The sequence below is a fragment of the Trichomycterus rosablanca genome, chromosome 26 (assembly GCF_030014385.1).
Source record: "Trichomycterus rosablanca isolate fTriRos1 chromosome 26, fTriRos1.hap1, whole genome shotgun sequence".
In the NCBI taxonomy this organism is placed as follows: Eukaryota; Metazoa; Chordata; class Actinopteri; order Siluriformes; family Trichomycteridae; genus Trichomycterus; species Trichomycterus rosablanca.
In genome coordinates, this window is record NC_086013.1 from 2,680,264 (window position 1) to 2,693,341 (window position 13,078).

The 13,078-nt window shown below is 40.2% G+C and overlaps 2 protein-coding genes across 2 annotated transcripts; one reads left to right on the forward strand and one right to left on the reverse strand.

The window, feature by feature from the left end:
* Positions 1–1,839: 1,839 nt before the first annotated feature.
* On the reverse strand, positions 1,840–5,180 carry mrm1 (mitochondrial rRNA methyltransferase 1 homolog (S. cerevisiae)). Its single transcript, XM_062988841.1, has 5 exons — positions 4,213–5,180; positions 3,441–3,534; positions 2,608–2,728; positions 2,344–2,463; positions 1,840–2,268 (listed from the first exon to the last, which is right to left on the reverse strand). Exons 1-5 carry the CDS (start codon positions 5,001–5,003, stop codon positions 2,231–2,233), a joined length of 1,164 nt encoding a protein of 387 aa, XP_062844911.1. The 5' UTR covers positions 5,004–5,180; the 3' UTR covers positions 1,840–2,230.
* Positions 5,181–5,708: 528 nt separating this feature from the next.
* On the forward strand, positions 5,709–13,078 carry mks1 (MKS transition zone complex subunit 1). Its single transcript, XM_062988640.1, has 18 exons — positions 5,709–6,019; positions 7,205–7,332; positions 7,444–7,496; positions 7,575–7,730; positions 8,337–8,434; positions 8,530–8,658; positions 9,150–9,254; positions 9,506–9,614; positions 9,734–9,790; positions 9,882–9,924; positions 10,061–10,123; positions 10,218–10,288; positions 10,805–10,874; positions 10,948–11,055; positions 11,221–11,354; positions 11,610–11,692; positions 11,799–11,896; positions 12,425–13,078. The coding sequence occupies exons 1-18, from the start codon at positions 5,859–5,861 to the stop codon at positions 12,526–12,528; spliced, it is 1,770 nt and encodes a 589-aa protein (XP_062844710.1). The 5' UTR covers positions 5,709–5,858; the 3' UTR covers positions 12,529–13,078.

Genomic DNA, 13,078 nt, shown 5'->3' on the forward strand with positions numbered 1-13,078 from the left:
TGAAACTCAACGTCAATTGGTTCTGGGAGTGGCGTCGAGTTTTCAAGACGTTGAGTTTCAAGGTATTTTTTTCCAATAAGGATGGATGTAAAACCTGTGAATGCGTCTCATGGTCCAGTGGGACTGGATATATTTTAGGCTTATGTAAAATAATGAGGTTGTTTTGACACTTATACACTGAAAAACAAAACTATAATATAAAAACCACAAAAAAATCAATATAGAAATACAACAAAAGCTGCACGTTAGCTTTACTTCTTTATTGTTTCCTTATGCTTCTTAATCGTGGAGATGCTTGCTCTTGGAATACCGTATTCCTTACCACTTTTAACAAGTTCTCGCACACACGTCGAGTTTAGATTTTGAGTTTAGAGGATGTCGAGTTACAAGGTACTACTGTAATTTGTTTGGCCAAAAGTATGTGGACGCCTGTCCATATTAAGAGAACATGTTGTACACGCTACACCACAAAAGCTGAAAGCCTAAAATGCATTATATGAACTTTTTTTTAATATACACAAACCAAAAATAAAGCCAATAATTAGTTGGGGTGTTTACATACTTTTGGCCATGTGGTGTAAAAGAAAAGTAAAGTAAAAAATAGTAGACTAGGCCATTTATTTTATTAATATATAATTCAGATGTCTATTAATATGTAATAAAACGTTCCCAGTGTAGAAATTCATTTCCAGCAAATTCTGACAAATCTGAGGAGGATCCGCCTGCAAATCATTCTGCCTTGTAAAAATCACAGAACGGGTCATTACATTAAAGCGTCTCCTCTAATGTCCCATTCTCCCCGAGCTAGCCCCGGGCTAAAAAGGGAGAGGGAGACGGAGAGGTCTAATGGTCTATAGCATTAGCGGGTTAATCGTCCTGTCCCGCTCGCCCGTTTTACTTTAATTGTGAACCGTCCCGTTCTGGAGCGCCCTCGGTTCGGCGGAGGATTTGGTTCAGATTCAGACCGAATCAGTCTGGGATCATCCTTAACTAAAGTTTACATTTTACATTTGCGGCATTTAGCTGCCTCTTTTTATCCACAGCGACTTACAATCACGACCGAATACAATTTAAGCACAGGGTCCAACAGTGCCAACTTGGTGGTGGTATGGCAACCTTCTAATTACTAGGCCAGTGCCTTAACCGTTAGGCTACTCCTGCCCTGGCGAAGAGTAGGAAACACCCTGAAGAGGTCGCCAGTCCATCACAGGGCAAACACACACACGGCAATTTTTTTTTATCTCCAATGAACCTAAGTGCAGGTCTTTGGACTGTGAGTTAAGACCAGAGCTCCAAAAGGAGAACATACTTGGTTCTACCCACCAAGCCACCATGTCGCCCATGTCTCCGTGTTGTCTATGTTTAAAATCAAATGACGGACAACAAATATGTAGTTAAATATAGACACAAACACTGACAAAAAGGCTATAGACTGGTCTCTCTCAGTAACAAAACCTATAATATTTATAGGGGATTCAAACTTGAGTCGCATACCAAAAATCAGTCCTAAAAATGTACAAGTAGATAGTTATCCAGGTGCCAACTTTCTCCACATCCCTAGGGTATTACAAAAACTAAAACTCAACCCACAAACAGTGAAAGTTGTTCTAGCACGAGGTATTAATAATAGAGAACAACATCCACGCAAAACAGCAATTAAGCAATTACAGGGTCTATGGAGAGCAGCACTTCTTTCTCTGTCTGTTGTCTAAAAATAGTAATAATAATTTTTAAACACAAACAGGATCAGAACACTTTGGTCTGAAAGGCAACAGGCAGAAAAATATATTAAACAAAAACTATATTTAATAAAATACTCATAGCAACAAGCACCACTGGTTATTTTTTTAATGTTTATTTATTTTCAACAACTTTCATCAGTCCGTTCTGAATACCAAAGGTTTCTGTCCGTTGACATAGGATGTGGAAAGGCTACTATTGGAACTTCCCTCTCTTGCTCTATAAAATCCCTACAAACTTCTTAGTCCTTAGTCGTATTGTTTAATTAGCAAACTTTAAAACTGCATCATTTGTTCTCTCTGCGGCAGCGACGCCTCCAACATTTCCTCATCTGTTCATTCTTCAAAGAAAAGTCTAAGCGTCGCCGAACTTCGGATCGATGCTCTCTCGCGGGTCAATTAGCTGATGGCTAATTGATGATCTAATCCAGTCATTAAGCACCGCGGGGAGCAAATGGGACACGGTGCGAGTAAATAAACCATCATCATCATCATGTTCTTCCACAAAGCAGAGAATGCAGGAGGATTCCTGAGAAGAGAGGAACAGAATTAGGATTAAAGCATACAGCATTGTGGTTTGTTCGGGTGGTAGTTCTGAGCCCACCTGTCGCCACCGAGACGTTGAGCGAGTCCACGGCAGGGTGGAGGTCACTTCTGGCAGGGACGGTTAGAAAAACGTCACACAGCTCACGCAGCTCAGGACTCAGACCAGAACCTTCACCACCTACACATTCAAACAGCAGGGTCACCTGGGTCAACATTAATTCCTTCATTCGCTTTATCTTATTCAGGGTCACTAGGGTCAGGTGGGTGAAAGATTGGAAACACCTACCAAAGAACTAACACAGACTACCTTAAATACACATACCCATCAGGAGCAGGGTGGGTTTGGACATCCTGAAATCAGAACATGGAACGACAGAAGCTCCAGGGCCGGCCTCCTCACATCCAACAGTGCCAATCGCCTGCCATCCCTGTCTGAGTTTCACCTACAAGGTAAAAATATGGTTTCACCATTAGGTAAAATGATTATACACATAAGGCCAAAAGTATGTGGACACACACACACTTATTATCAAGACACATAAGGCCAAATGTATGTGGACACACACTGTTATTATCAAGACAATGTGTTTCAGTCACACCCAATTGCTAACAGGTGCAAAATAATAATTAATGAACTCAGTGTATGTTTTACCACGGCTTTATACTATTCAGGATTGTGATGGGTAGAATTAACTGGGCGAAAGGTAGGAAACACACCAGACAGGTCGCCAGTCCACGCCACACAGACCGCTCAACCTGGGAATCAATCCCAGAACCTTCCTGCTGTGAAGCAACAGTGCTACCCACCGAGCCACAGTGTTGCCCCAAAATATTATTTATATAAATTAAATGACATGCTTTTGGATGAGAATTATGTAAAGGAACTCCAGTGGATACCCATTGAACACCTTTGGGATAAACTGGAACGTTGATTGCGAGCCAGACCTCTAAAAAATGCTCTTGTGACTAACACTCCAATATATTTTGGAAGCCATTCCAGAAAAGTGGTGCCTGTTGATGCTTTTGGAATGGAATTCAGGCGTCCACATAGATTTGGTTATATAGTACCTCACAGGCGGAGTAATACAGAAATGTATCACTGATGTGTGTCTGCCCTCTAGAGGAGAGATCTGTTGACTGAAGCAATTTCCATACCTTTAACATTTCAGCTAAATTGTGGTAACCATGAACTTCCATCAGCTCCATCACACCAGAACTGGCTTTGCTCACTACAGGGGATAATGGACAGCTGTAACACACAGAAAAATAAAAATAATAGTATATTTAGCAGCTTTTTAAGGTAGCCAGGCCACCTTTACCAGGGTTTTGGAAAAGAAACCCAAACAGACAGAAAAATATGTGAAACATCTGGATGAAACCAAGGTCTCCAAGGCCCATGTTGCTGTGCCACCCCAGGACTATAAAATGCAAATCCAGAATTAAAATAGCTAATTTAAAGATCATTAAAAAAAACCTGTCAATTATAATTGTAGGTACACGTCAACCGGCAAAATAGCAAAAACTTGTCCAGTCAAGCCAATGTGGGACTGTGACTGTGGTAGTTGTGGCAATTTTTAAGTCAACTCCAGAGTTATAACTTTTTAATAAATAATATACTTTCTAAAATCTATATAAAGTACTTAATTAAGCCAGACAGGCACAAATGTGATGGAAATTTTGGGGATTTGAAGATTCCCCAATTGTCAATTGGAGTTTATTACATAGAAATTTCTTACTTCTTACATAGAATGACCAAAGGCAAGGTTCCAGGTTCAAGAATCCTGGTGCTGTGTGACACCCTGAGGATTTAGCAAATTTAGAACTTAATTTACAGAGATTTTTTAACCTTCAGGTCTATTTCAGTATTAATGACTTCCCGAAAGTGACCACTTACTACAGATTTAAATAAGCAGACTATGAAGTTCACCTGTTGCGAATGCTACTCGCCACTTGGTCCACTCCAAGAAAATACGCTGAACGCAGGATGGACCCAAAGTTCATTGGATCTTGCACACCATCCAAAACAAGCCACAATGGACATGAATTTCTGCTGCCCTTATTTCTCTGCTGACTGTTTAACCTCTCCTTGGTGACAAAGCCTAGTGGACTGGCCTGAAGGCACAGACCTTGATGGACCGCACCATTGGTCATGTTCTCCAACTCTTTCTTGGTAACGTGCTGGATAGGAACACCGTGCTTAACTGCCTCCTCGCAAACTCTTTCAATGGATTCCCTCTGACGGCCTTCCGAGCGCTTCACGAAGAGGCGAGCGGGCTTTCGTCTACCCTGCGCCAAGGCAAGTAGACAAGGGGTCACCCCAAACACCATCTCTGTATGAGTGAGACTGCTGAGACTGGTATTCATATCTCTTTGCTTCTGGGATTTCTTATTAAGTTTCTGCAATTTGGGATCTGGCTTTCCAAGGTCTTCCAAGCTGAGCTTCTGGAGCTCTGATGAGACTCTGCCTTCAGTTTCAGATCTGATCTCAGGTCCTGATGTCTTCGAGGCAGGATGGGCGAACCTTGAACCTTGGCCAGATGACCTCAAGGTACTACGTCTGACCCGTTCAGCTTTAAAACCAGTGTCTTTTGGTTTGAGGAGGGTTTTGGTAGAGTGGTAAGGTGCATGATCTGTGCCCCTAAAAGTTGGCAAGGTTAGTAGGTCCAAAAACCTGTGGCTTCTGATTGCATTTGAAGATCTACAGACAGTTCTCCACATTCTTGGAAATAAGATCACTAATATGCTGCAACAAGAACTGATTCCTTATATTTTAAATTAAGAAAGCATTAACTGGCACTTTGACATCTGCACATACACCAACACGGTACAAAGCATGTGCCTTTTTATATCTGCAAGAAAAACCTTTCGACATATAATGACATCTAAAACAAAACAATGTAAATCATTTAATACCATTTAAAAGCCTAGGTGCGATCATAGTTCTGATTATAACCTAACCAACCCACTTTCTAGCTAACTGGCTAACACTCCTATCAGTTACAACCTACAAACGTGTGTGTCTGTGCGTGGTTTTGGTTTGTCCTTGGCTGTGTCCCAATTAGCACCATGTTCACTTATCACTACACACTCCAACGTTTACTACTGGTAAACTCACAATCTTTTATAGTATATTATCAGAACAGCAGCACACCGCTGTGCAAATTTGGATTTCGAGAGTGCATCCGTTGTTGTATATTATGGTGAACTTGATAGTGAACTCTCAAAATAGTGCACTTTGTAGTGATGTTATGTGATTCCGGACGAACAGCTTTGAATCATTAAGACGCATGCGCATCAAACGCCTTAGTGGTTGCGTCCAAAAACGAATACATTAGTACTACATAGTATGCCAAATTAGTGCGCTACTGGTAGTGTGCGGTTTAGAACGCAACCAGCATAAGCCGTTACCACGCAACAAGACGCCGTTAGGATGCACTGTTTATGTGAACTCGTTAGCGTTAGCCAACGAATAAAATTAACTATTTTATATCTTAACCAAATTATAAAGGTGAAGTCTAAAATGCAGTTAAAATCAGAATATTAAATAACTACGTTTTAAATGTAGACATTTTTATGCTTAGGGCGGGAATATTAACTTTTGCTAATGAACACTTAGCAACATTAGCATTAGCTAAAAGCTGGGTACCGTTAGTAGCTATGGCTGATGGATGGTGCACCGACACCGGGGAAGCCGTGTACCGTTCCCGCGATGCACTCAGCCATTTAAAAATAAGGTATATGTATAAGTAATTCTATAAAATATAGTTATGTGTTTGCTGTATAGTTTACCACACCGTATAGTTGATTTAAGGTTGAGGTCGTATAAGGATTATATTATGAATATATCAATGATTTATGCAACTTTAACTAATTAAAAATAACTAATTTCCCCCCCAAATGTTTGTAAAATGTGTTCTATAACTATGCCATGGATATAAAGTATACTCATAGGAAGAGAATGCTGTATTTATATGGTGACTTTATATAAATAGGGTTAGTTTGACTGCACCCATTAAAAAGTACATGGAACAGTGGTCTCTTGGTAAAATTGCAAGGAATACCCAAACTGTCTCTTTAGGCTGATGGGAGTTTAGTCCAGATGGTCAGGTGTAATTCAAAACCATGGAAAACATGTCTGCTGTGAATTAGAATCTGCTGGAACACGGGTGACACTGTCCACAGTCAAGCAGGTTTTACATCACCATAGGATTACATGATGCCGCACTGTGTCCAAAGGAAAAGCAGGAGAAGGGGCTTCTGGTTTGTGCAGGAGCTTCTTCACCTTTGCGATGTAAAGCTCACTCAGATAAAATACACCTCACCCTAAGGTGACAGGTGGGGTTTTCTTCCAAACCTTGGTAAAAAGACCATTGTTCCATGTTCTTTTTATGTGGGCACAGAGAAATTACTGTTTATAGTCAATCATAATTGCTAATAAGGAATTACCAGGTTGTAACACAAAGTTAAATGACTATAGAACTTGTACATTACCAAATTAATAATTTTAGTAGATGTATTTATGTTTTGACTCAACAGATGACATACATCCATGACATACATAATCCCAACAGGTGTATCCAAACTTTTGACTTCAATTCGTATGTAATTTAATTTAGTTTATTATATAAAATGGTCAACAAAATACATTTAGTGATGTTGATTAAATGTCTTCTGCTTTGTACGCACCAGTCTGTTAATATTCTCCAGTCAGTTAAAAGTTTGGGATTATCTGCCATATGGATCGAGTATTTTAACACCAGTACAAGTCCAGTATCTGTTTTTGTCTCGGTTATTGTTTAATAATGCGTGTATAGGTACTACATTCATGACTAAATTCTTTAACAATACTTTGTCTTGGCTGCCTATAAAACATGTCTCATGTGTTTACTAATTAATTAGCTCTGTTTGCTATGTTGTAGAGTCCGAATTGAAAGAGTCACTTCAGCAGCAGCTCTCACCCGCCACTTACAACAACAACAACCCGGGCTGAGCCAATCAGATAGAGGCTCCCTCGAGCTTGACACCTTTATCTCCCAAACACGATCAGGTGCCAAAATGAACCCTTGATAAGTGCATTTCCATTTGGGCTGCACCCATTATTTTAGAATAATAGCAAAACTAAATGCATTGTGTGAGTTTTATCTCTTCTTGTTCTTAGTTGGTGATGAGGAGGAGCTGGTTGTTGGCTGGCAGGAGAAGTTTTTCAGTCAGGTATGAATTTACGTAGCTTTGTATTTTATGTTTGTTGTAGAATATTCGGTGTGTCATTGCTATCATGTTCATGTGCAGTATGAAGTGGACCTGTACCAGACCGAATCAGTTTGCCAAACCCCACTGGAGAAACAATATCACACAGAAATTGTGGAAATGGAAAGAGCCAAGAGAAGACAAAATCGGCGTATTTTTACCTACACAGACTTCGATCGCTTCACCAACTGGGAGGAGGTGAGCACTGTCTTCTATATAGGTCGTTTTTGGAAGATTATTACATGATTGCACAGTGTAACTGTCTCCTCTGTCTTGTTAGACATTCAGTTTAACCTAATTTGGGAAGCTCCTAGAAACAGATTACGTTTTAAATAGATGTTAAATATGGGTAGGGTGAAGAGGGATCAATGATGAGCATATTTGAGTTCATTTGTTGCCAATATTTAAACAAATTTAAAAAGTGTGATTCAATTTACTAGCACAGACAGTAATATTAGGTTCTCTGCTATGATGTAATCCAAAATCTTGTTTTTATTGTGGAAAAATAGGAAGCCATTAATACAATTTTACCATTAGATTGAGTTTTTTTAATTTATTTACCACATTTATCCATATGGTCACCAAAAGTCTTTATTGACCTGATAATACACTTACAATAGACTTGTATTTGATAAACCAAAGGCTTTGGAACAAAAATTGTCATTTTTTTGTTCACAACCGGCTAATGAGAAGTCAGCAAAGTTTAGTATTGTACTAATCAATCAGGAGGCTGCATCAGAAAACATGCATGTTAAATATTTACACTGTTCACAGTTTGTAAGCCATGTTTTCCTGTATAAGCAGCAGGCTCAGAGTTTGCTGACTCCAGCCCCGAGCAGGCCAACCTTCCTAGCCGAGCGCATGGCAAACGTCAGGCATCGGCGCCAAGAGAGACGGCCAGCGTAAGAATCAAACTCTTTCAACAAGTGCTTTCAAATTGAATGTAAATGACATACATTAATAAATGCATGTACTGTGATGTCACTGTGTTTTATAGAGACGCCACCATTCCTAAAGCTCGTTTGGTGGTATGGGAGCCATCCAGAGAGTTCATGAAAAACAGCCATACTGTCAACACATCGATGCAGACCATGCACGTTATGGCAGATCTGGGTCCTGCTGGAAAGTGAGTGATGTAACAGCATGCGATTATTCCACTGTGCGTTTAGTCCAAGGGTAATTCTGCTGCGTCATGGTCTTCACTGATTCAGGAGCCTTTGTATTTCCTTCTTCGGTGGGGGTGGGCCATTCCAAAATACTATTTCTTCTTCTTTTTATTACCGTATTAAATTATATATCCTAAATCTGCAATAAGATCAATGTGCAGGACACTTTGCTTAATTGAAAAATGCATTTTAAAGTTAATTTTTATATACATGTAATGGCCCGGGTACTTTGCTAAAGGCCAGGATCTATTAAGTGGGACTGAACTTGGAGTCCCAGTATTACAGCCACTAGTCATGGTGCAGTTGCATCATATCACATCAAAACAGCATCACATTGTATTACAAGCTCTAGTTCTTTCTCATTACTGAGACGTGCAAAATACAATGTAGGTGATTTTCCACAGTGCAGATTTGGTTGATGGGTAATGGTTGAGTTTGTTGCATTGTACAGACTGGGATTAAAGGAGAACGAATACCTGCTGTGCACCATAAGGGCCGACAGCAATGGAGTCATCACAGTAAAACCTGACTTCAACAACAGACGAGGACCCTACAGGTGAGTGTTGTGAGTGATGAGTTTCTCACTGTTTAGAAAACTCATCTTGATCTTGAACAGCCCAGTCATTGGGAGGTGCACTTGTCAGTGTGCGCTCAGTGCTGGTCAAAAGCCTGGATTAAAGTGTTTTTTGTGTTAATTCCCAAAGAGGTTCATTATTTTTCTTATTTGGGTGTAACAGTTCATTTGTAAATCTTACAAGCGTGCGCAGGCTTTGGTTACCTTAGCTGTACATGTCTTGTTGACACCAGGCTGGAGACAGAAGGAGGAAGGAGAGAAGTCTGGCGTCTCTTTATAGAAAACGCCTCCCTGCCTATCAGTTCAGAGGAGAAGCAGCGGGAGCAGCGCATGTACAAAGATGTGAGCATCAGTTTCTTACTCATAACATTCAAGCACAGCACTGTTTTTAACTCTAACCCTAAAATAAAAGCATTGCTGATGTGCTAAAGTGATTCTTACTCTGATGCTTCCCTCTTTAGCTCTACAGTCGGCATAAAGATTATCTCAACAGCCTTGTCGGCCAGGACTTTGAGATGGTAGGGAAACGATTGGTTTGCATTTGTAAATGAACAGTTTGTTGAATTAAAACATGCATGATAGTTTTGTGTTCATTATTTACCATCTCAGCCACCTCCAGGATTTCTTCGCCTGATTGTTAATGGGGAGATAGGTAAGTCATTATCTTTGGAACCCAGACAAACATTAGCACTTTATTCACTTACATGATCAGTAATACCTCTCCGTATCAGCTCCACTGCACGTCTTTCTTCATCACCAGTGACCTGTAAGTCTTGTTTTTATTACAGTTTCTGCACAGGGCTACGAGTACGATAACCTATACGTTCACTTCATCCTAGAGTTGCCAAACAGTAAGTAAACCAAACCTTACATTAACATTAATAGAACCTTTTCTGTATCACAGGATATGAGCTTCACTGGTAATACGCCGCAATTCCTTTTCAGACTGGTCCAGTGTGCCGTCCCAGAGCTTGTCCGGCGTAACACAGACGTGCCGGACACGGGCGGTGGGCAAGGTACAAAACAGACACACATGTAATGACTTTGATCAGGTTTGAACACGTTTTAAATGGACTAATGCACAATGGAAACATGTATTGTAGCCCAACGAATAAGGTTTAAAACATAGAATAGATAGATACTAATGGACAGTTTAAAAGCCACGGCCCATTAGTCCATTAGTGTCTTCATTCCCCAAACTATTAAGTGCTGTTAGAAAGGAAAGGTGATGTAGATGATTGTGACATTTGGAATGCAATGTGAGCATTAAATATGGAATGATGTTTTATTAGCATTAAGTTATAAGTTTATTTTTCACATACAGGGCATATATGCTATAACGAGCAGTGAAATTACACTAGTAATTAGTCACATTAGTACCAAAAGAACAAAGGTAAAAAAGAAAACTATAATGTACAAAATAGAAATGTTTAACTGATTAAACATACTGTTGGAATTGTTTGTGTCACTTTAATGTTAGTAATTCTGTGATGGAGATTGCTAAGCCCTGTAGCCTTGTGTTTTGTATCCAGGACAACGTGGCTTTCTTCTCTTACCCCTTCAGCTTCGAGTCCTTCTTCAGAAAAGAAGACGAGACAGAAGGTAAGGTCGATGAATTGAGGTTGCTATAACCTACTTTGCTATGAAGTGTATTTATGTTGGGTTTTGTTTGTAGAGTCGGTGCCGCAGTGGCCCGTGTTGTATTTTAAAGTTCTCTCCTTGGACTACTGGCTGCGCTACAGAACAGAAGGATATGGATACCTGGTCATACCTTCAACACCAGGTATTCTTCTGTTCCTCTGTTGTATCATAATTATTAAGGTCTGAATGGATGAATAAGCACTCAGTAATTCACTCTGTCGTAATTACAAAGCAAAGGTTATGACGGCCTTTTTTGGGACGGTGGGGGGTTAATCGTACAATCTTGCGTGTGTTTGTACTATTTAAGGATGTCATAAGGTGACGTGCAGCACGTGGAGGCCCCTGCAGCCCGGAACAGCGGCCGAGCTGAGACGCTTCTTTATCGGAGGAGCTCCGGAACTCGAGGACGTCAGCGATGTCAGAATACCCGGAACATTCAAGGTAGGCTGGTTCTCCATTTTTCTTCTTACTATTGCAAGTTAAGAAACAGACCTCCATAATATGGAGCACAATGACCTGCAGTTTGTGTTCGTCACATTATAGGTACCTCCATTTTTACCAAGAGCTATTTTGTTCCTCTGACCACTTTTCAAGTAGACCAATAGTTGTGTCATTGGTAAAAACAGATACTACTGTAAAGTCCAAGTGTTAAAGTCAAACTGTTGATATGATCATGTGATTTATTTCATTTATTAGGGGGATCGACTGAGTCGGTTTGGCTTCCGCACCCAGACAACAGGGAGCGTCACCTTCAGCCTAAACTGCATCCAGCACGCCCGGTCAGCCCGGTTATTAATGAAATCTAGTCCTGAACACATCATGCTCTTATTATTTCTATTTCCAGAATATTAATTCCATTGATTAAGTGTTTGTGTTTTATTACAGAGCGTTTGTTGATGCGAACACCCTGAAGAAGAGGCGACAGACCGTTTTGGACCAGCTGGGTGGCCACAGTCAGCAAGGATCTGTTTATAACGTGCTAGGTAAGGCCCGAGATACAAATATCTCCCCACACAAACATACACAGCACATCAACAAAACAGTTCAAGAAACCAAAGCACTAAAAATAATATATGGTTAAACTGTGAATGCTGGCTCGGTTTATCGATCCATTGAACAAGAAAAAAAGGTTTGACATTTTTTACCTCACCATCAGGTGGCGGGTGAATGTCAGAGCAATTTGAAAGTCAAGCGATGGAGAAAAATTTAAGCTTGAGGGACCAAATAAATAAAAATAAAACCAAAAGTTGACACTAAATGCCGAATATTCAACAAATAAGACATTTTACTTGCTAGCTAGTTTTTTTTTAATTTGAAAGGCAGATTTACTTTGACAGCATAGGCTTTTATCCAGAGCAGTTGAGGGTTAAGAGCCTTGCTCAAGGGTCCAACAGTGGTAGTTTGGCAGTGATGGAGCTTAAACCAGCAACCAGGATTATGTGGATACAAATATATGGATGGCAAATAATGTGTGTGTGTGTGTGTGTGTGTGTGTGTGCGTGCGTGTGCAGAAGCATTCCAGAGGGCTCGTAAGCGGATGCAGGAGGCCAGAGAGAATCTACCAAGCGATTTGATCACAACCACTGGAGCACTGAACTCTGAGTCTTCAGCCTGAAGTACATTATCAAGGCCAGAAATATGTGGACACCCCTACTGATTATTGAGTTCCAGTGTTTCCGCCACACTCAGAAAATGTATTTTTTTGTATGTTTTTAATGTTGTGGTAACAGTCTGAGGAAGTTCCTCTCCTGCTCCAGTTCCCCTGGTTAATAAAGGGAAGATTTAATGAGTTTGGTGAGGAGGAACTTCGGTGGTTTGCATAAAGCACTGACCTCAGCACTACTGAACACTCTAGGAAGAAATCAGGACATCATTTGTGGGTTGAACCTCAACTAATAGGCACAAATTCCTACAGACACTTCAAAATGTTGTGGAAACGTTTGCCTCCTAGAAGGGGCAAACACTATACTTATGCACATGGGTTCATGGTTATGTGTCCACATACTTTTGACCATGTAATGTATGTTACTTTCATTTGTATTTTCCCCCGTTTTCTACCAATCTAGTCATATCCAATTCCAAAGGCATATTTTCAGATTTGGATTCTGGCAGGTCACTTAGATACAGTGTGTATGTATTTGAATAAAAACTATATCTTTATGTTA

Coding starts and splice junctions, on each gene's coding strand:
- mrm1 (XM_062988841.1), bottom strand. CDS start 5,003: ATGTGGAGAACTGTCTGTAGATCTTCAAATGCAATCAGAAGCCACAGG. Junction 3,535..4,212: donor GCGAGTAGCATTCGCAACAG/GTGAACTTCATA, acceptor TGTGTGTTACAG/CTGTCCATTATCCCCTGTAG. Junction 2,729..3,440: donor ATTTAGCTGAAATGTTAAAG/GTATGGAAATTG, acceptor TTTACCTTGTAG/GTGAAACTCAGACAGGGATG.
- mks1 (XM_062988640.1), top strand. CDS start 5,859: ATGCTTAGGGCGGGAATATTAACTTTTGCTAATGAACACTTAGCAACA. Junction 8,435..8,529: donor CGCCAAGAGAGACGGCCAGC/GTAAGAATCAAA, acceptor TGTGTTTTATAG/AGACGCCACCATTCCTAAAG. Junction 10,875..10,947: donor AAAAGAAGACGAGACAGAAG/GTAAGGTCGATG, acceptor TTTTGTTTGTAG/AGTCGGTGCCGCAGTGGCCC.